The sequence below is a fragment of the Cebidichthys violaceus genome, unplaced genomic scaffold (assembly GCF_023349555.1).
Source record: "Cebidichthys violaceus isolate CVI_PGR_0920_01 unplaced genomic scaffold, fCebVio1.0.p SCAF_2, whole genome shotgun sequence".
NCBI classification, from domain to species: Eukaryota; Metazoa; Chordata; class Actinopteri; order Perciformes; family Stichaeidae; genus Cebidichthys; species Cebidichthys violaceus.
The window spans coordinates 22,986,847-23,007,464 of NW_027176372.1; the positions used below are offsets into that span (position 1 = coordinate 22,986,847).

The following is a 20,618-nucleotide window of genomic DNA, read 5'->3' on the forward strand; positions in this document are numbered from 1 at the left end:
AGGACGGGGGAGATTACCGGGGCCCGTTTATTTGCATCACATTGTGCGGTGACACAAGGGTGTAGCAGCGTATCAATAACTCTGTGTGGAATGAAGTTCAAAAGGGGGCATTTTGTGAATCCGTTTTTTTAAACACACATGAAAGATACACTAGATATGAAGACTTGGCCAGAGGCTAGTGCATGTGGAAGTGTGCATGTGGGACAGAAAACGTGTGAGAGAGAAAGAGAGGAAGAGAGGAAAGACAAGTACACACACTGGTGAATGTACGTCTGTTCCTGCATGCTTCTGTTCATCCCTCTGCAAGAGTGTGTATCTTGGGATCCGATCAAAACCTTTTGGGCCTCGGTCTGGATGTGAAAGGTGGGAGCGGCAGACGTGGCGATGCCTTGCGTGACCCTTGAAAAAGGATGCTGTCATTGCCTCTCGCCCCGTCTCCCTCGAGGACGCCGACTAGTGCGGTCTTGTACGGGCGGGACGGCACAAAAAGTCTCAACAGAAACCTCATCCGTCAACGTGCACAGAAGTGTGCTGAGGGGCTCAGATTACCCGCGCTCACAAACAGAGTCACGCATCCTGAATGGCAGCACCTGAGACAGTTACATCCAAATCCATCAGAATCACAAACACCTCATTGATCAATGAAAGTGGATGCACACCGATTCACGTCCTCTTTTAATGATCTGATGTACAGGTTGAAGAGATGCATGTTAATCCGTGTCCAACACAAAGCGTGTCATTCACCCTGTCATCCATTAGGGGGCTCTCCAGGAATGACTAGCGAGGTCACCCTCCCCCAGCGATTCTCCAGCATCCAGATGATTTGGGCTCCTCCATGCTAACCAGTCAGTGGTGATATATTGACAGCGGGGCACTGCGCATAATGCACCGAGGGTGAATCGATCGATCGGCGGGGCTCGGAATCCCTGTTTGAATTGAACGGCAACAGAGGCAAACCCAGACAGTAATTGAAAGTGGGCTCCTCAATAAAGCAGAGGATGCATTGTATGCATGTGTGTGTGTGTGTGTGTGTGTTGCTAGTCAGAGGGTGTGTTGCCTGTCTTTCGAACAACCACACGAGGAGCTGAAAGCATCGACTGCGTCAGGTGAAACGGGCCGGTCTGAACCGCGTCATCGTGACCGCGTCTCGGGGCGAAAACAAATCACTCCGCTGCTTAATTTTCAATATGCAATAGCTGCTGTACGGCAGACCAAAAGGCAATTTCACAAATGGACACACTCTAAATCTTTAAAAGGTGGTCGACAACACGGGGGAGGACGCGTTTTAACCACGGCCCCCACATTTATACGGCCTGCCGACCTGTGAGGCCTACGTCTTCTCAAGGAGATCACTCAAGTTAAGAACATTTCCATTTAGACAGACATCTATAAACTATTTAAACAATAGACTGAGCTTAATGGAGGTTGGCACATTTGTCAAATCAGTGATAAAATGCCCCAACAGCCGAGGTTCAAGGACAGTCAGGAGGAAATGACAGGAACTTCCCTGACACATGTTGCTAATCATCAGGACAGCAGACAGTGAGACATATTCTTACTTGCATATGCCATCTTCTGGGTCCTCCAGACCAAACCTCTCATCAAAGGTGAGCTGGATCCTCATGTTGTTGGTGGCCACCAGTCTCCAGACCAACACAGTATTCCTGGGATAAGTGTGGGGGAAGTCTGGGCTGTGAACCATTCCCTCTGCAGACACTGTAATGATCTTCTCCTGATGGGAATCTTGCACTCCTAAAACAGAAATCAGATTGTGTTTTTGTGCTTCGCATCTACTGTAGTTGTTTGATTGAATACATTAGAACCCAGGTGCATTATTTCACTGACGAGGCCTTGGGTTGGCATAAAGAAGCACAAAAGATATGATCAATATGAAATATTGAGCAGCTGTCCAATAAGAAAGGACTTAGAAGAAGGAGCACCTGATTGACGCTCCCTGCTTTATTCATCCTTTGACAGTCTTGTCTGGAGAACACTGACCTATCTGGCTCCTACTCAAAGTATTGTTATTTATTACAGGCAGATTATTAAACGATTGGCCAATATTATTATTACATTGTCTTTAACCGTAACATGCATGAACAGATACAGGAAAATATACAAACACACAATGAAAAACGTTCTGTGGTAATTAAGCTTTTACAGAAATCTAAAGGACAAATTTAAGCAAAATGAAGGATATTTGTCATTATTGATGTTTCAATTTCCATTATAGGAATGAGGTGTTAAACCTCAGTGAAGGAGGCAGCTGGGTCATGCTCGGGGCTTTGCTCTGATGAACACAGAGGTTGAGGGGCAGCTGTCTGGTAAGCTTGAAGAAATGTGGAAATGGAAAGTCTGACGGCAACAAATCACACGTGTTGAGTGGAATAGTGAGAATGTCCAAGTTTAAAAAAATCTACAATCAGTAAAGGAACAGTGTGTAACATTTAGGGGAATTCATGGGCAGCAATGGAATGCAATATTCACAACGTATAATCACCTGAAAGTAAGAATGGTAGTGTTTTAAAAAAATCCATTTATATCTACGTAGGAAGCGGCTCATCTTGCACCGCCATGTTTCGACAGAAGCCCAGAACGGACACTGACTCTGCCGAGAGCCGTTCATGTTTTAGGGGATCTGAAGGGATGAGTACCGAAAGCCGGTATTAAATTAATTCTTAAATAACCAGAGTATTGATAAACCCTGACGTTACTGGTGTTCGTGTTAGTATTTCTTTTATGTAATTTAATATCACGCTGCATCTCACATCTGCTCCGCTCTCTCTGTCGGGCTGAGCTTCTCCAACTGCGCACACACACACACACACACACACACACACACACAGGAAGTGAGAGCAAAGAGGCCCCTGTGGTTGTTGTCACCACTGTACAAGTTTAAAACATTAGCTCAATGCAGAGTACTTCAAAGGGAACGCTGCCTGACAGGTTTCCTCTCATAAAGCCACCATCAGGGTCCACTGGGACCAGTCCGAGCTCGTCACTGAGCCCCCCCCCCCCGGGTCACATCAGGACTCCTCACCTTCAGGAGAAAAACCACCGGGATGCTTCCACCTGAGCCTCGAAACCACTTCAACGATCAACAGCGTGAAGCCTTGTTTTCAATTCACCGGGTCAAAATGATATCTTAAATACGAGTACGTGAGGAGAAAGATGCCACCAGTTTTAAGTTTTAAGCAATCAAAATCAATAGAAAGTTGTCAACTTGTTAGCTGGCACATTGGTAACCAAGTGTCAGTCGGGTTTATGAAAGTCTGCGGAGTTTTAAACGTCGGACTTAAACGGTTTCCTCATTTTGGTTAAACTACAGTATCATGGTTTCTTTGCACACAGAGCACTTGAGACAGTTTTCCAGTTGGAAGGTGGAATGCACTTTTGGTGAAGCCAGGCTAGCCGTGTTTCTGTTTCTGTGTCGGAGATTACACTGATACACGTATCCCATCCCCAGGCTATTCCAATTTGCGTGAGCAGTGTTTATTTTTGTCCCGCTGATGATCGTTCAGTATGCATAAACCGATCCAATAATACGTCTCGCTGTCGAAGGAGCCCAGCGGGGGCCGAACGCGCTCCGGAGAAGGAGCACGCTGCTGGAAGTTTGTTGTATAAGTGCATTAAAACGGATGAGTAACTGTTTCCCCGGTGCAACTTGTTAGACACATTTATACTTGGAACACATTTTGAACTTAATTACTCTTTATTCTGTCATGAGGCTGATTCATTCTGAGTTTGTTTTTCTGCTCGCGACAGAAACAAAAACACAGGTTTCAGTTTGTGCCGTGTTCTCACCCTGTGTGATGTCAAATAACTGTTCCACAGCAACGCCGAGTCCCTCAGTGCGGCTCCAAAGACAACACGTCTGTCTTAAGGAGTGGCCACTGGAAACAAACCAGAATCAGAAGGGTGCTGTCTGTTTCTCAGTGTCATTTAAAGGTGGCAGATTCAACACTCACGATTCTTACTTAGCTGTATTTCTGTTATTGTAGTGTAGAGCGAGTTATGCTTAGATTTATGCATAGTAGTTCATATTTTAAAATGGTATATATCTTCACTTTAAATGTTAAATGAGAAAAGGCTCATGTGTTCAGCCTGGTTTCACCCAAAGGCTCGTGATCTACGCGATGAGTTGGGAATGAGAACGGCGTTAAAATGCGTAATGCGACGCGCAAAATGTCCTCAAAAGAGACCATTGGTGGGTTACATAACATAAATCTATCAGTGAACTTTCTCTTCATTTTCTGCTCTTGTTTTTTTGTTTTGTTGATAGAAACCAACCTCTCTCCGATCCAATAAAAACACAGCATTCTAATCAAGATGTAGCTTGATGACATCCGCACTTAACTCTCCTGGCATCCCCGCCGATTCTGTCCATCTCATCGTCTAAAGAGACGAAAGCAGCAGTGACACTTGACGAAACAATTACTGCAGATCACAGATATGTTGGTGGTGAGCCAGGTGGGAACAGATTGAATGACAGATGTGCCAGATGCAAAGTAAAACAAAGCGCAGTCCAGTCACCACTTCTCAATGAAGACAAGAGTTTGGCCTCAAGCTTCTCTGGCCAAACCTATCTATCTATCTATCTATCTATCTATCTATCTATCTATCTATCTATCTATCTATCTACCCCTCTCTCTCTCTCTCTCTCTCTCTCTCTCTCTCTCTGTCTGTCTGTCTGTCTGTCTATCTGTTTCTCTCTCTCTCTCTGTTTCTCTCTCTCTCTCTGTCTGTTTCTCTCTCTCTCTCTGTTTCTCTCTCTCTCTCTCTGTCTGTTTCTCTCTCTCTCTCTCTCTCTCTCTGTCTGTCTGTCTGTCTGTCTGTCTGTCTGTCTGTTTCTCTCCCTCTGTCTCTCTCTCTCTCTCTGTTTCTCTCTCTCTCTCTGTCTGTTTCTCTCTGTCTGTCTGTCTGTTTCTCTCTCTCTCTCTCTCTCTCTCTCTCTCTCTCTCTCTCTCTCTCTCTCTCTCTCTCTCTCTGTCTGTCTGTCTGTCTGTCTGTCTGTCTGTCTGTCTGTCTGTCTGTTTCTCTCTCTCTCTCTCTCTCTCTCTCTCTCTCTCTCTAGACGTTATATGTAGCACTGGAGGATCAAACATCCTATATGTTGTGGTTCACCCTCTTAACAGGGTTACTAACGACGTGATCATATAAATCTAATTAATCTTCCTAATTTTGCCCCAGAAGTCAATATTTATTCGATTTTTTTGCAGAAAGGCCTGAAATGAACGTCTGATTGCTCTTTTAATCTTTGGTGCTAGTAGAGGCAATGCACCGGGTTTGATTGACTGTTTTTATATCCATTCGCTGGCTCAGGAGGAAACAAGCCGATATCTTTCATGCCATTAAAGCTCGGCCCTCGATCACAATGACATGTTTTTAATTACAGCGCCGTTACTGTGGGCTCCGACATGCAGCCTCATAAAGTGAATGATGTGAACAAAAGTGATTCTTTAATAGACAGGTCCAGATGTACTGCATTGCACGTGTGATAGCGGGTACATGTGGTATTAATAGAAGAAGAAAAATAAATCTACTTGCACAATTATAAATAATATGTCTGCTCTGAAGGACTCTCTGCGGATAATTCACTGGGACAGTCTGGTAAATGATGACTGGAATGTGGAAGGGAAATCTGAGGTGGCTGTTGCAGAGAGGGGGGGGGGGGGGGGGCAGAAAATGCCTGGACATGAAAGCAATAATAGGATAGCAATCCTGATGAAAAGGTTTTCCAGAGATCTGCGTGGATCAAATCATTGCTTAATCCACAGAGTCTGCAAACATCCTGCTTAATCCTCGATGCACTCATCACCAGTAATTGCAGCAGGTGAGGGGAGCGACGCTCGCTTTTGCATTCCTCTCCGGTTCAGCTCTCTGTGCATGAAGCTCAAGAATGAACTATCCCGTGTGATTCTATCGCCGTGGATCTTTTTGTTCACGTGCATCAAAGCAGAAACTCCGTGAGAGTGTGCGCTCCTTCAGAGCAAACCGATCTTTGAGCCAGATCCACGAGGCCACAGACCAGCCTCCTTCTACTTTAGCTTTTCTTTATCCTTACCGTGAACAACGGTCTCTTCGTGCCTCTCTCTCTCTGTTCCACCTTCCCATCGATATCCTCCCTTCTCTGTAAAATGCAAAGACGCGCTGCCGGTCGGATCCCGGGCGTAACTGTGACTTGAATGTGACCTCACTCTCCGGGTCAACCAATGTCACCTAATGATCAGAGCAGCGGTCCCCTAGAGTGAATTACCTCAAACATGACTTTTCCTTGACCTACTTTTTTTTTTCCCCCCTCTTGTGAGGAAAGTAGAGCCGACTATTAAGGGAGGAAGTGACTCTGAATAAACAGGAGGCCTATACAGTGCAGCCATTGTGCTTTGTTCACACGTTGGTGGGTGAACCATTCATGCTGTTAAACATTAACCTTTCCCCTGACAAAAACAAAAACTGACGCGTACATGAAGAGAACCATGTGCGCGCTTGTTATACGAGAGCACACAAGCGTCGAACAATTAGTATTATTTCATAAACAATAATTACGAATACTGCTACTACTGCTAGTGAGGATCAGAGGCAAATTATCGAAGGATTACAAGATGAATACACATACTAATATACACAGAAAACAAATACACACAATCAAAACCCCACCCCCTTCAAGAAAGCTAATGCACACACAGACTCACATGCATGCATATCCAGATGCATTAATGAATGGTAGATGTCCTCAAGCTAGGATTAACTAATGAGAACCTCTTGTCCAGACTGCTGCATGTTCCTCATAAAAAAACGAAAAGAAAGAAAGAGAGCGGGAGTCATGAGAACCGTTCATTCTGGCTTCTGTTAGGCTCACTAAATTCATCTTTCCTCACAGGGTATCATTACAACGTCCCACTACTTAGCCTCGGAGTTTATCTGGTGGTCATACCGCATGATATAGTAGACGTAACTATGCCTTTCTTCTGGAAAAGTAGGAACATTTCGGCCTGAGAAAGCAATAAATATCTCCGCCTGCCTCAAATATGAGGTCATATAAGATACTTTTAAAAGGTGAACTGCTGTTATTTACAACTTCGACTGGTACAGATTTAAATTAGAAAACGTGTAAAACTACTATAGGGCCAGATCAGACTGGAATGGATCACTCTGCCGTTGGGGTTGTTATTTGCCCAGTCAAATTAGCCAAATTGTTATTTTCACACATTAAGGGCTAAAGATTGGTGCGGCACCACATCGTGTTCTCCCAGCAGCCTCACGCATCACGGGTAACCACTCAGGACAGCTACTTCCTGTCCGGTAATCGACAGCCGAGTCGCTGCGACACTAAATCCAGATTGTTTTTAATTTCAGCCCCGTTACCTGCTGATCACAATGAATGTGAGGCCCTGAGCAACAGAGCTGGAAAAAAAAAAAAAAAAAAAAAAACGTTGTCAGATGATGAAACTGTACCCAACAAAGAATCCCATTTCTGTTTTTTTTTTTCTTCTGTTGCATGCCTTTCAGGCTCGACGCAATCACTCCGACATCTGCTGCTTATTAAGACGGTGCACTGGTAACTACAGGTGCAGTAAATTCCCCCCACCCTGCTCGGGATATTTAATGCTTTTGGGTTTACAGTCAGTTGGGAAAAGAAAAAAAAGGGGGGGGGCTGAAACACGCCGTGGGAATCCTTTTCATACCATTAAGAAATAATTTGGCTGGGCGGACCCTTGAGCAGCGGTTTTATCTGCACACGCTCCTGTGTGTGATGAGGACGCAGGCGTGACGGGTTTGACTCCCTGCAGAGGTAAAAACAGGTCTTAATAATCTAGTGATTGTTTAATTACATTACATTACATTTACATTTAATGCATGTATGTTGGCATGATACTGACATATCGGTATCGTACGTTTTTACAAACGACTGATACATTGAATGCCTTTTTTTGCATTTCGTCAATTTCAGCAAGTGACCAAAAGTTATGTTAAATGGTATAATAACCAGTATAACTAGAGGGGAATATTACTAAGGGGGAGGGGGATGTGTTGTGGATGTGTCAAACCAACACAGGACTTTCAACCTGGAGCTGTTGGTTTTCCCCAAAATGAATCATAAGAGCCGATTTGTTAGCGTGAGTTACGGTTGTTATGCGTTATGTTCTTTTTTTCTAAATTTAACAGAAGTACTTTTGCTGCCTTCACTTGGTATTTTGTGTGTCTGTAATCATGATACAAAGTACCGTAAGTAAAGTATTTTTAGTTTTTCAATATTCAACGTGGTTTTGCAGAAACCTACAATGAACAACGTGTTTATCTGGCGTCTGGAATGCGATACACAAAATATCCTCTTGCCCTGAGAAAGATCATTTATTCATTTATTCTTTGTCAATGTCTTCATCACATGCTTGTACTGTGTACACGGTGTGTACAATGTGCGTAAAGTGTTGTCATTTTATTAATAATGAGCGTGAATGCCATTTTTTTTTCTACATTTAAGATGTTTTGAATCGATACAGTGGGATTGACAGCGAAGTCAAAGCTTCACAGTCAGGCTTATCTCCACACATGGTTCGATGATTAGAGACCGTCTCATGGCACAATGTCACAGATAATATTGAACCAATATTGAGCCAATAACCGTCTGACCTGCTCAAGTGCCTTGAGCAAAAAATAAATAAATCCAGCAGAACTCCTGATTTCAAGTCACACTGGAAACCATCTTTTTCCCCCACGAATTAAATAAATGATAATATCTTTAATATATGACCGGCAGTCAAGATCGTCTTGATGCTTCAGCGCATCGCTTATTGGAAAGTAAATATCAACGACCTCTACCACTCGATCATTTACAATTAGTATAACGTTATATCAAATTTAACTCCAGTATTTGATATTATGCATATTATTATTATCATGAAAGCTCCAGTAACACGGCTATGTGTGCAAATGCAGTTGGTGCCCAAAACCTCCAGGGGGCTCACCGATACTAACTCTCCTATCATCTGCAACCGCTCCACAATGCAACATGTTTGTCACGGTATAAGTAATGTCTATTCAATAACAATATGTTTCAGTGACTCAACATCTTTGCCAGGATTTACAGCATTCAACAGACAGCGATACCAAACCAACCTTTCTGACCTGAGAGAAACAGAGGTTTGTGTGTGACGGAGGAGAACAGCTTGTGTCTGTGCGTGATGAGACCCGTGACAGAGATATTACATCACCGGTCATGATGGAAGATAAGAGCGTGCCAGAAAGCTCACCAGGCCCGTGAAGATCCATTAAGACAAACAGTAGCAGGGCTCTTAGTCAAGCCGTTTCCTCCCCTTTTCACACCGACAGAAAGTGGATAAAAAAAATGCAAACTTCACACTAATGATCTTACATCTCCCTCTTTATGTCGACTTCACTTTCTAAACCTCTTAAACGTCCAGCCCTGACTTCAACAGGTGGACAAATAGGACCCGTGAAAGCCCTTTAAGTGAGGAGGTCAAAAGGTCACACGACATGTAATCAGTCCCCGCAGTGAAAGCACTGAGCCCCTTGGTTTCGCTGTGTCGTAACGTAATAACACGATACTTTATTGATCCCCGCTATGAAATGCTCCATTTCCATGCCCCTTTATCTACAGGGATGCCAGAGACCAGTGACCGTGAAGGGGTCAGGGTGTTAACGACCCGCTCAGGAAGACCGGATCATTCCCAGCAGGGGTGCGGCCCTCAGAGGTCGCCTGACCGAAGGGTGGTCTCTCTTTTTAACCACGGGGTCGACCTGGCCAAGTAGGCAGGACGGACATCTGTCGGCACCTGCTGCAGAGGCAAAGCAACACATCTGCAGGTCGTATCAGATGGCCTCACCCGATACCACTAGTGTGTGTGTGTGTGTTCCTAACTTAGGCAACCTTAAGGGACACATTTCAGACTAAAGACCAGTTATTGCTGATGAAAAGCTGATTTTTGAGTCATTGGTAAAAGTTAGGGTCATTTTAAGTCTCCAGGAAATAAAGGAAAACAATTTAATGTCCCCAAAAGTGATCTAAGTAAACGTGTGTGTGTGTGTGTGTGTGTGTGTGTGTGTGTGTGTGTGTGTGCGGCTGTGTTTTACCTGTCTTGTGTGGACATATAACTGATTTCACGTTCACATTCTGGGGACTAAATAAGGACGACTTCACGTCCTCGTGATGCAAAGCGTTACATTTTCTGGAAGACTTAGTTTGAGGTTAGTGTAAGGCTGGGTTCAGGATTACGACATATTGTAAACTGCATCATGTAATATGTGTGAAAGTAAAACACAAGCCGACATCCAGTTAATTCTCTCGTTAAAAATAGCCAGAGTTGAATAACATCAGAAGCCCTCGAGCCCACAAAGGATTTAACTTCCATAACTGCTATGAAATGCACCCTTAATGCAATGCACAATGTGTTATCTGACACATGATTACAAAATTGTGATAAGATTGTGTAAAGTCACAGCTGCAGGCTGCAAACGATATGTGAATGCACAGAAGTCGTGCGAGCGCAGCGCATGTGATGCTGTGTGAGAGGCGGACACACCGGAGCTGAAGCTGAAAGTCTTTCAACTCCTCAGGCTTCGGCCCGTTAAGCACAGCGACTGGAACTCGTCACCACACAACAGCTCCTCCTCAGGTTACAATGCTTTCCTTCCCCCCCCCCCCCCCCCCCGAGTGATTTCCCGGAGCCTCCAATTAGTGCCGACACTTGTGTTTGGCATTAAGAGAAAGGAAGATCGAGTGTCGGCCTTTTTCACTGGAGCCGTTTATTTGAGTTGACCCGCTGGTATTCTGCGTCTTCGCCCCGAGTCTGGATTTAGACACAATATCAGCACCGAAATCAGAATGAAGAAAAAAAAAAAACAATTTCCTCCACAATGCTGCAGACCGTGACAAACAAGTGATCTCTTGGAGATACGCTGCAGAAAACACGACAGCAACGAGCAGGAAGACAAGAGGAGAGTAAGACAAAGAATCAAAGCAGTTGCTAAAGCCTTCAACAAGGAGCAGTGATCTTAAATGCACAAATATGTTTAATTAGTTTGACTGTATAAGTCCACAAAACAAGTTACAACAGCGTGTAGACTGCGTTACTGCAGGGTGCCCCATATCAACCTCAATTTCCTTGTCATCCATCAATATCAAAGTTAATTATTAAGTCGATGGAATGTTTAGCACCAAAAAAAAAGAAAGTGAAAAAGGCTGCGAGACGTTTCTCACAAACACTGGAGACGGGCCTAACTTAACTTCCCCCTTCTGGCGGGGCACCAGGCGCTGACAGACGAACCACATCTTTTTTAAACTTCTCTCCACAGCTGTGGACGGAAGCTCCGGGCTGCTTTGTAGTCACATCTGTTGAGCCGGACAGCTGGATGTTTTTGGAGAAAATTACAGTTTGATCTGCGGGCCGGGCCAGATTGGAGGACAGCTTTTTTTGCCATACCAGGCCCAGACGCCGCGATTAGGACCGATCAAAGACGAGCATGTGAACGTAGCCGAGAGGATTGATGGCTGATCGCGATCCACTTTGTAGCTCCGTGGCTCCAAGACAGAAACAATCAAATCTGCGATGAGCTTTGGAAGAGGTCAATAAAGGTTCCCAGCTAATGGTTTCTAAAGTGATCTGGGGCTGCGCAGAATTGAGCTTGGAATCTCAATAAAACCCGAGGTTGTAACTTGGACAACGGCCAAATTCACACACTGAGCGAATCTGTTTTCACACTTCGTCCTGCACTCGTTCCATTGCTTTAGTCTAAAACCCTGGAGATCCAAGTAACAGAGAAACCCCAATGCTTTGCTGTACTAAATGTGTTTGCTCTTAAGAAATTAGAGCTTTGTAGCCTCAAAGTAATATCCATCCAATCACAACAGCTGCCTGGATTCCCCCCCAAAAAAAAATCTTATAAAGCCTTCAAAGGTCTGAAGAGATTTTCAGCTGCAGCAAATTGAATGATTAATCCAAATAACAGCGAAGGATACAAGGAAAGGAATGGTTTAATTGTGGCAGTTTAAGGGTAGAATTCTCTGGTATCCGGCTGCGCTTCCAGATCCAGATCGATTTCTTTAAGCGGGTTGCCCTGGATCTCTAATTACTGCTACCCCACCAAGCCTCCGTAACCTTTTGGCCCAGCTGTCTAGAGAAGAGTTGGCAGTGCAGAACTCAGGGTAATGAAAGTGTATTCCTTTCAACCTCTTACCAAAAGGAGGGTTTTTTTCTGAGCGCCGCCGCTCTTTTCCTGCAACGTCCCGCTCTCACACAGACACAGGCCCCGTTGCTACCCACTACGCAGCCACGCTTTCCTTGCTCCGGTCAAATGCGCTGTGACGGCAGTTGTTGAAAGAGGCGAGCAGTGTGTCTAATTCACTGCCCCAAAAAGTCTCACGGGATTCAAACTGACGACCCCCCCCCCCCCCCCCCCCCCGGTCAAAAGCTTCCTTTGCTAATAATTCAGTCGCCGCCTAAGCACCCGCCCACTCCACCGCTTTCCAGCGTCAATGCCAAAAAACCCAAAAGCATGTCCTTTCGAAACTCCAGGGAATAATGTCTGCGCTAACATCCCGGCACACACACACACACACACACACACACACACACTTGCCAAAGGGCTGGCTTTTGCTGAAACCGAGCAAGTTTGCACCTGGACCTTCAGAGTTGACATAAGTAGCAATTTGAGGATTAAGAAAATGCGAAAATTGATGTTTCTGAGGGGAAACGTCTGGAGGCGAGGGCAGTGACTTAGTGTCTGTAGGTTAATTCCCATAAAAGAGGAGAATACAATTACTGTATGATTGCAATGTTGCTCTCTATTGAGCTATTCATCCAAGGGCTTCCAAATGTTTTAAACACTATAGCAAGCATACAAAAAATGATGACCTATGAAAGTTGTAATCTTTCACTATTGCCTCGTCTCGCTGCTCTTAGAAGCGCTATGGCTTTGGCCTCTGCGGTCCCTAAGTGTCTTTCACGGAGGACGAGGTTTGTGCTGCGCTCGTCGCCGGGGGTCAGTGCACATTACGGTCGCGGCGAAGAACAAAGCCATCGGAACAAATATGTTTCGGGGGCGCAGTCGTGCCGTTGTGTGAGAGGCCCTTTACGGTTGGTCGCTTTGACATTTTTTGGGGGGATTTACAGGAACTCAAACTCACTGAACTCTTTAAAGTTGCTCTTGGTAAAAGGCATAGGTGTGTAGAATGTGTAGAATAGGACAATACCACAGATGATTGTGGGGGTACAAACCAAATAAGGCCTAGATTGTTTTTTATCACATAATGTTTGATTCAAAAGTTGTTTATGAAGTTTGAAATTTAAACCAAATGCATGGCTCTAGAACTCTAAAATGACATCTATATATAGGCTTGGTGTTGAGGGCTGTTTTCACCGAAACAACTGACCAACCAATTAAGGAAACAATCGACCAATCAGAGCTCAGGTGGGATTAAGACTGGGGGCGTCATCTTCCGACATAGCTAGTTAGCTTCCAAGCTATATTTGTGAAAATGATCCGCAGAAACAAACAAAATGAAAAACAAAACGTTTACCGCAGAGTTATTGCTCATCAAACCGTTAGCATCTTATTAACGGGGGGAATTTAATCAAGTCACCTGAACTGCAAGCAGCCTTTTGTTTTACCTCCGATCAGCTTTACATCTTCCACTCGTCCCCATGACTAACATCCGCTAACGACGGCAAACTCTGGTGACACATGCGGACTTTGCATGCGTGTCTGTTCGGGGAATTGTTTTGAGAAATGACAAATTAACGGCGACGCTAAGCGTTTAGCTCCCAGTTTGCCTTTTTAATAGTCGACACAGGTCATTAAGCCGCTGACTGTCCAGCCTCCGTGTCCTCTAAACATAACTCCTGCTGCACGATGCAGCTGTTGTCCGTAAAAAAACACTGACAAGAAATGTGAAAACACAGCGAGCCTCTGAAAGCCTTATTTCATCTTTGGAAACGATGAATATTCATGTGGCGGCACTCAAGGAACAATAGTCGTGTAATTACTCTGAAGCCTTTCTGTCCGGTGGAGGAGCAACTAGTGATTAGCATTGATATGAGCAACAGCTGAGTTTGTTTCTAATACATCACAAATGCATTACTTACTGGTGAATGATCAGGAAAAGCTGCTCTATGTTAGACCACCACGACTATATCTATAGACCCATCATACAGATGAATAAGTAGTATTACCGGACGGTGCTCCAAGCGATATTCTGATATTAACAATGGATCAAATCACAGACTGAGCACAGAGTTAGCATTTAGCAGCAGTAACAGAGTCAGGAGGTGGTGGAGACCAAAACAGAGATTAAAGAAGAGTGAGTATTGGGCTTTGAAACGATTCAAAATATATTCTAATGTTGGAAATAAGTAACTCTCTGCCAACATGTTGATATATCTGCATTGTCTTTACATCTTGCTGCGCTGTCCCTAAAGTCGGCCAGAAAAACAATTCCTGCAGTGAATTACTCCAGAGTTGTAGATTTTATCTCATCAACCACTACCAACAACAACAACAACAACCTTCTAAATAGTCTTCTATACTTGATCTAATACGCCTAGAGTGAAGTCAGTATTGGGCGGCAAGCTATAAGCGACGTGTTTACAGTAGATTGTCATCAACGGTCATCTAATAGCGACAAAATAGTTCTTTCTGTCATTTATAAGTCGACTCATTTGTGTTGTGCGAATACGTTAGATATATTTTCAGCGTCATAAAACTACTGGCAGCAACAGAGTGGTGAAAACTGCTTCACGTCTGCATGCGAACATGTCAATGATCTGCCTGAGAAAATCCATCACCTCGAGCGTCCGATAACCGCAGACCGCGCCAAAAAAAACAAACCAACTCAGTGACCCGCCTTAAATCTTGGCTAAGGCCTGTCAGCAGGTGTGAAGGCGGACAAAGTGTTGCACAAACTTTGGTTGTCAAGGCAGAAAATGACAGATAGATTTTGACAAACGGAGTTGTGCGTGACAGATCTGCTTTGTCAATGGCATCTCGTTAGCTGGCGTGGTTCCGGAGCCGTTTTAATGCTGCCGTCTGTAAAAGGCCTAATTAGAGGCAGCTGAACAGATGTAAGATATGGAGGGGGAAGAAAAAAAAAAGAGGGGGCAGAGGGGAGTTAACGCCTTCTCTACGAACTGGTTGGTAACCTGTCACACTCCTCTGACAGAGTCTGTCTTTCTCGCGGCATTACTCATTCAGAAGGTGTCCTTTCAAGCTGCTATCACACTATCTTCCCCCCGTGAAGAGGAAAATGGAGTGAAGTAAAGTCTTGGAAAGGTTCGAAGAGAGCCAGTGATTTATATTCTGCTCAGAGCGCTTGCAGAGAGCTTTAAGGTGGTATTCTGTGGAAGAACATGCATATCTCTACGTATTATTGATTTAATCTGAGCAGATAGCGCATGTTTGTACTGCACAAACTGTTAAGGAGATGGTGCTATCGGCTCTTTTTCCTTTCGTTGTTTTTGTTCAACGTTTGAGGGTGTGAACCGCGTGTTCACGTTAACATTCAGCAAATGTGCCAAGGTTGGAAACACAATGAAAACACCGACGTTTTCCTTTTCCCAAAGCAGACCTGAGTGGCGACCTGCCCAGTTTATGTCACCTTAATTATCACCTGGACGGAAAAACACACTCCACAGACCAAGAACACTATCTTTGACTCAACATGAATTTCTTTAAAAAACATTTTTCTTAGGGTTTCCAGACATTCTTGTTTCTGCTTAAGACACCAGCTGTAACACTGCTTTGTGTCGCCAACAACACTGAATAGACCATCGTCACGGTGAAACATTCCACTTGTCAATCACACGCCTAAACTAAAAACACGACTAAAGGCTGCGCCACGTTGGGTTATGCCAGTGCTAGGACCCCTGTGTTGTGCATGCAGACCCACTGGCACGGCTTACTGGCACACCTAAATGGAGTTGAATCATAATTGAGATAATTAGTTACACCTGTGCTTTTCCCTGTTACGGCAAGTCAAAATGTCGGCTGTGAGGAATGCCTATAGCTATACGCCAAACGCCTCTTGGATCACGATTCTCCATCTAATAATATAACCCAAAATACACCTAGCTTCCTTTCCATTACGGCATTGCCCAGTGCGTCCTAGACTGGCTGCTGTGGTGAAAACTATCAACCAACTGGCAAATATCACATTACTTCCAGCTCTAAGCTTATTTGACATCCTCTGACGACACCATCCAGTGTAATTGTGTAACTCCAGATCCTCTTTAAACCTTTGCCTGTGTTTTTCACCACTTGACTGAATTTGTCATATGTTGTACTCCTCAACTGGTGCTGAGCCACGCAACATCTGGGCACTGAGCCGTTCCCGTCTCCTACACCTCTGCACCAAGTGTAACCGCAGCCAGATAACCCATTTTTAATCATCAAGCAGGATGCATTCATAAGCATTTAGCGTGGCATCGTGTGCAGGGACAAAAAACCAGCTCACTGTAAGCACTGGTAACACGGCGCAAGGACTAGTATCAAGAGAACCAAATGTGAAAAAATAACTGGGCATCATCAGCTGGCTTACTGAAAGAGAGTCGACGTGTCTCAGCATAAAGCCGCTGAATGAATCAAGTGCATTCTTCCAGTAAACCAGTCGGGGCTGCCAAGTTATGTTTTTACGTCATACGAGGACAGCAGCTTCTCGTGCTGCAACAAAGTTACAGAATGCACGTTGTATCACATCTCCACAACAGTTTCCGCCATGAAGAATTGGGAGTCGAACAGAAAAGGCAAAGCCACGGGTCAGGAAACTACACCCCTGCCCTAAAAAATACATTTTTAAAAACCCTTGAATGGTATTAAAGTATGTCCTCTATTACCCTTGGTATCAACTGCCTTTTTATGGTGAAGTTCCAGATCACCAGCAGCAGAAGCTAAACCAAGATAGCGGCTCCAACACACAACAGTTTCCAGCACCACGGAAAAAACTGTATTATTGAGGAGCCGGCTTGAGTAAGAGTCATTTCCCTCTTACTTTATTAAATGGAGATCGTTGCAGATCCTGTTCAACGTGCAGACAGCTACACACACACACACACACACACACACACACACACACACACACACACACACACACACACACAGTTGGCAAAATCATTCCAGTCAGTCAAAAGACGTAATAGCTAATTGTGCATTTTCGTTCCATTTGGGCCGTAGAAATGGATACCCTCCCGTGGGGATCCGAGTGTAAGCATGTGTGGCAGAGCGTATCCAGTCTGCGGCGAAAACCATACTTGCGCTTCGGGAAAAGCCGTGCATTCTGAAAATAGTATGTGTGATTGGGTTACCGTCTCTGTATGCCGCTGGCAACGTGTCGTATATCACATCTCGCCATGTGCTAGGTGACATAATCCAGCCAGCACGGGAAGGAGCTATGCGCCGACGATTACTGGGACAGGTGTGTGTGCCCCCCCCACCACACACACACACACACACACACACACACACACACACACACACACACACACACCCCCGTAAATGCATTAGAGCTGGGATACTTCACATCTCCATTTAATAGCTTCTGGTGCTTTTCTCACTCTCCTCCGATGGCACGTAAAGAAACAGTGGCTGTTTGATTTCTCATGACTTATGAGTTACTGTTGTAAGTATTTTAGCAAATGGAAAGTGAAAGCAAGAAATCGGTCTCCCCACACACATTGAGTGGTGATGCACTGCTGTGATGCGCGTGATAAATGCATGGAGAAAAGAAGGAGATTCTGTTAAGTTTTACATTTACTATGAATACATGAGAGCTAGCAAGCAAACAGGACCGGTGTCCCAGCAGTACCTCCAACCTGAGGAACATGAGGCGGCAGTGAAATACACTTATTGATTTTGCGTAAGCATCGAGTCTCCAGTTTACTTACAGAAGAGGTTAGAACAATCAAACTGAGTGTAGATCGAAAGCTTATTAATTATTGAAGTAGTCCTCTCTAATTGAGCCGGCGCACAATTTGATTACACACAAAAGTAAATAACAAACCAGTAGTGACTTAAAGCAGCGCTGTGGAAAATCAAGAGCGCGTCGGTTGAGGGTTGAAATGTCTTCAGCTGGAAAGATGAGCGCACTGGTGGGTTTACAAGTTACTATTACGGACATTTACTAGAAATATAAAGCAACCGGTCACGTATCGGTGGCATGTATCAAATCACACATACGTGTGTTTTACATAAGTAAAAGTGTGAATCTCTCACATCGTGAAAATACTCCACTACAAGTAAAAGTGCTGCAGTCAAAACCTTACTTAAGTGAACGCAGGTGCTTGTCATGTACTTGTGCTAATTTGATCTCATTTATATACAGCAATGCATCATATTCTGTGAGATCATCATATCTCTGTAGCGTCGCTGTCCTGTGATGAACACATATCTCTAAAAAAGCTAAACTTTTCAGAAACACAATGCACATTCCAACTGATCCGAGACCCTTTTTAAATAGTTCATATTTAGCTTAAGATCTTGGAGAATTTTCCCAACACAAAAGAAAACACTGAATGAATTCTTCAACGTTCAAAATCAACACATCTGGAGACGCGTGGTTTTCACTGGAACAGGAAGTAGCTTGGAACTAAAGCTGTCAGATAAATGTAGTATAAGAAGTACAATATTCCCCGACAAAGATGTAGCGGAGTAGAGCTACAATGTTGCATAAAGTACAAGTTCCTCATATTAGTACTTAGTAAATGTACTTAGTTACATCCCACCATCTGGACTTCCTTGTAGCTCCATTCAGTAACTGTGTAGAATATGTGTTGGCGTTTTCACCGTGTTATTAATTAAGCTTATTATCTTAGCTTAGCTGAGCACATTCCAAGGAGCATTAAATGTACCATAAGGCATTCTGCAAACACGGCGCACGCTTTTGTTTTATTTTGAAGTTATTAAAAAGCTGTAAACTGCAGTCACATTTTCATTTCATTCTCCTCCCAACGAGACGTCGCAGATCACATCAGCACCGAGGAGTGTGTGTGTGTGTGTGTGTGTGTGTGTGTGTGCGCTCTAAACTGCGTGAGGCTTCTCAAGCTCCAGTGACTCTCATCGCCGCTTTCTATAATTAGCATCGTTAATGATTGGCGCTTGATAACCGTGAAAGTCTTCTCCGCTGCATCGGGTGAATCTAGAAGCTCGGTTACAGACGCGAGGAACTCTTTGTGTCAAAAGAGAGGACAGATGAGCCGCACTCTGACCTCTGAGGCTTCTGCTATCAAGCAGTGTGGCTACGTTGTCTATTTCTGCGGAACGCCTGGAGAAATGCAACATGAACAACTTATTCATATTAAAAAATACGGTTCTGCAGGGGACAGACTGACATAAGTTTAGGTGGTCACATAATCTGTATGTTAACTGAATGTTTATTTTGCACAAAATACAGTTTCAGAATGAATGCATGTCTGGGGAATATATATTTTTTCCCAAATAGCAACAGAATGGACCACAAATAGTAGCTAATAAGCACATAATAAGGACTTAATGGTTGGTTGTTGGTCACGTTTCATTTACCACCTTTATATCGAGCTTATCAGGGATGACGCATTAGAAAGTGGCCAGTGTGTCATTAGACACTGGTTCATTAACGTCGCGTCTAGCAGTCGGTTCTCAATTAACTTTTACGGCGCTTAATTCAGGAACTGTACCTCCTAAATAAAGTGGCAGCAAGAACCTCTGATTCCATCACAAAAGGACACAGCAGTGGGATTCTTCAAGCACTTGATCCGGGTCAAGCTCCCTGTCAGTCAGTTGCGAGCCGATGCCCAATGACGCCCGGTGAGTTGAAGAGTGCGGCCATTACAGGACCACTTTGAAACACCTCTATCTCCCGACATCCGCAGAGAGACGGTAACCAAGGTCAGCTCGTCTCGTTTTAGTCCAGCGGAATTCCCAGTCGCCAAAAAAGACAACCGGTCCTCACAGCAGGACCGCGGGTCTGTGTGAAGACAGAGCCACGCTGGCAGGGTGTCAAACCCTCACGGCCTCCAGTCGATTCCAATCGCTTCATCAATGGAAGCCTCTGTTTCAGAGTTTTGTAACGACGAGAACGATAATCGTTGTTGCCAGCATTTAGATCAAACAACCTTTTCTCTCTCTCTCTCTCTCTCTTTTTTCACACTATCATGGATTTATTATACGACTTAGCTTCCAGATAAACACAGTTTACTTGCATTGACAAGCCTCGGTTTTAAATGAAAAATGCACATAAATCACTATTGTGTTACGCAAATCCTGATGCACCCCTTAATGCAGATTATTGAAGTATAGAAAACCCCAAAAAAAGGAAACGTGATATGTTGTGCTGAATAGGTTTTTGAGGGGTTATGGTGACTGTATAACTTCTCCTATGTGTAATGGAAATGGCTTCTGTTTTGAGTAAAGGTTCTGGACCCTTAAGTCCTTTATGTCCTGTTGCACTAGACGTGTTGGTGACACCACAACAGCAGTGACACAATAGGTCAGGACGAGCCAGCTGAGGAAACAATGTTAACTCACAGGGAATGACAGGTATTTGCTCTGACAAGTAAGTAATCTTGACTTTAGGCAGACACACTCCACCCTTCATGTTTAGACTGCACCAGGCAGACACTTCTCTCTCCGCCCGT

The 20,618-nt window shown here is 44.2% G+C and overlaps 1 protein-coding gene across 3 annotated transcripts in view; it reads right to left on the minus strand.

Moving 5' to 3' along the window:
- Positions 1-20,618, minus strand: part of pdgfc (platelet derived growth factor c) — a 41,426-nt gene that overhangs the window by 13,037 nt on the left and 7,771 nt on the right. For all 3 annotated transcript variants that reach the window (XM_068715202.1, XM_068715204.1, XM_068715203.1), the window contains one exon: positions 1,560-1,752. In XM_068715202.1, coding sequence (XP_068571303.1) covers positions 1,560-1,752 — 193 coding nt within the window. The remainder of the gene's footprint in view (positions 1-1,559; positions 1,753-20,618) is intronic.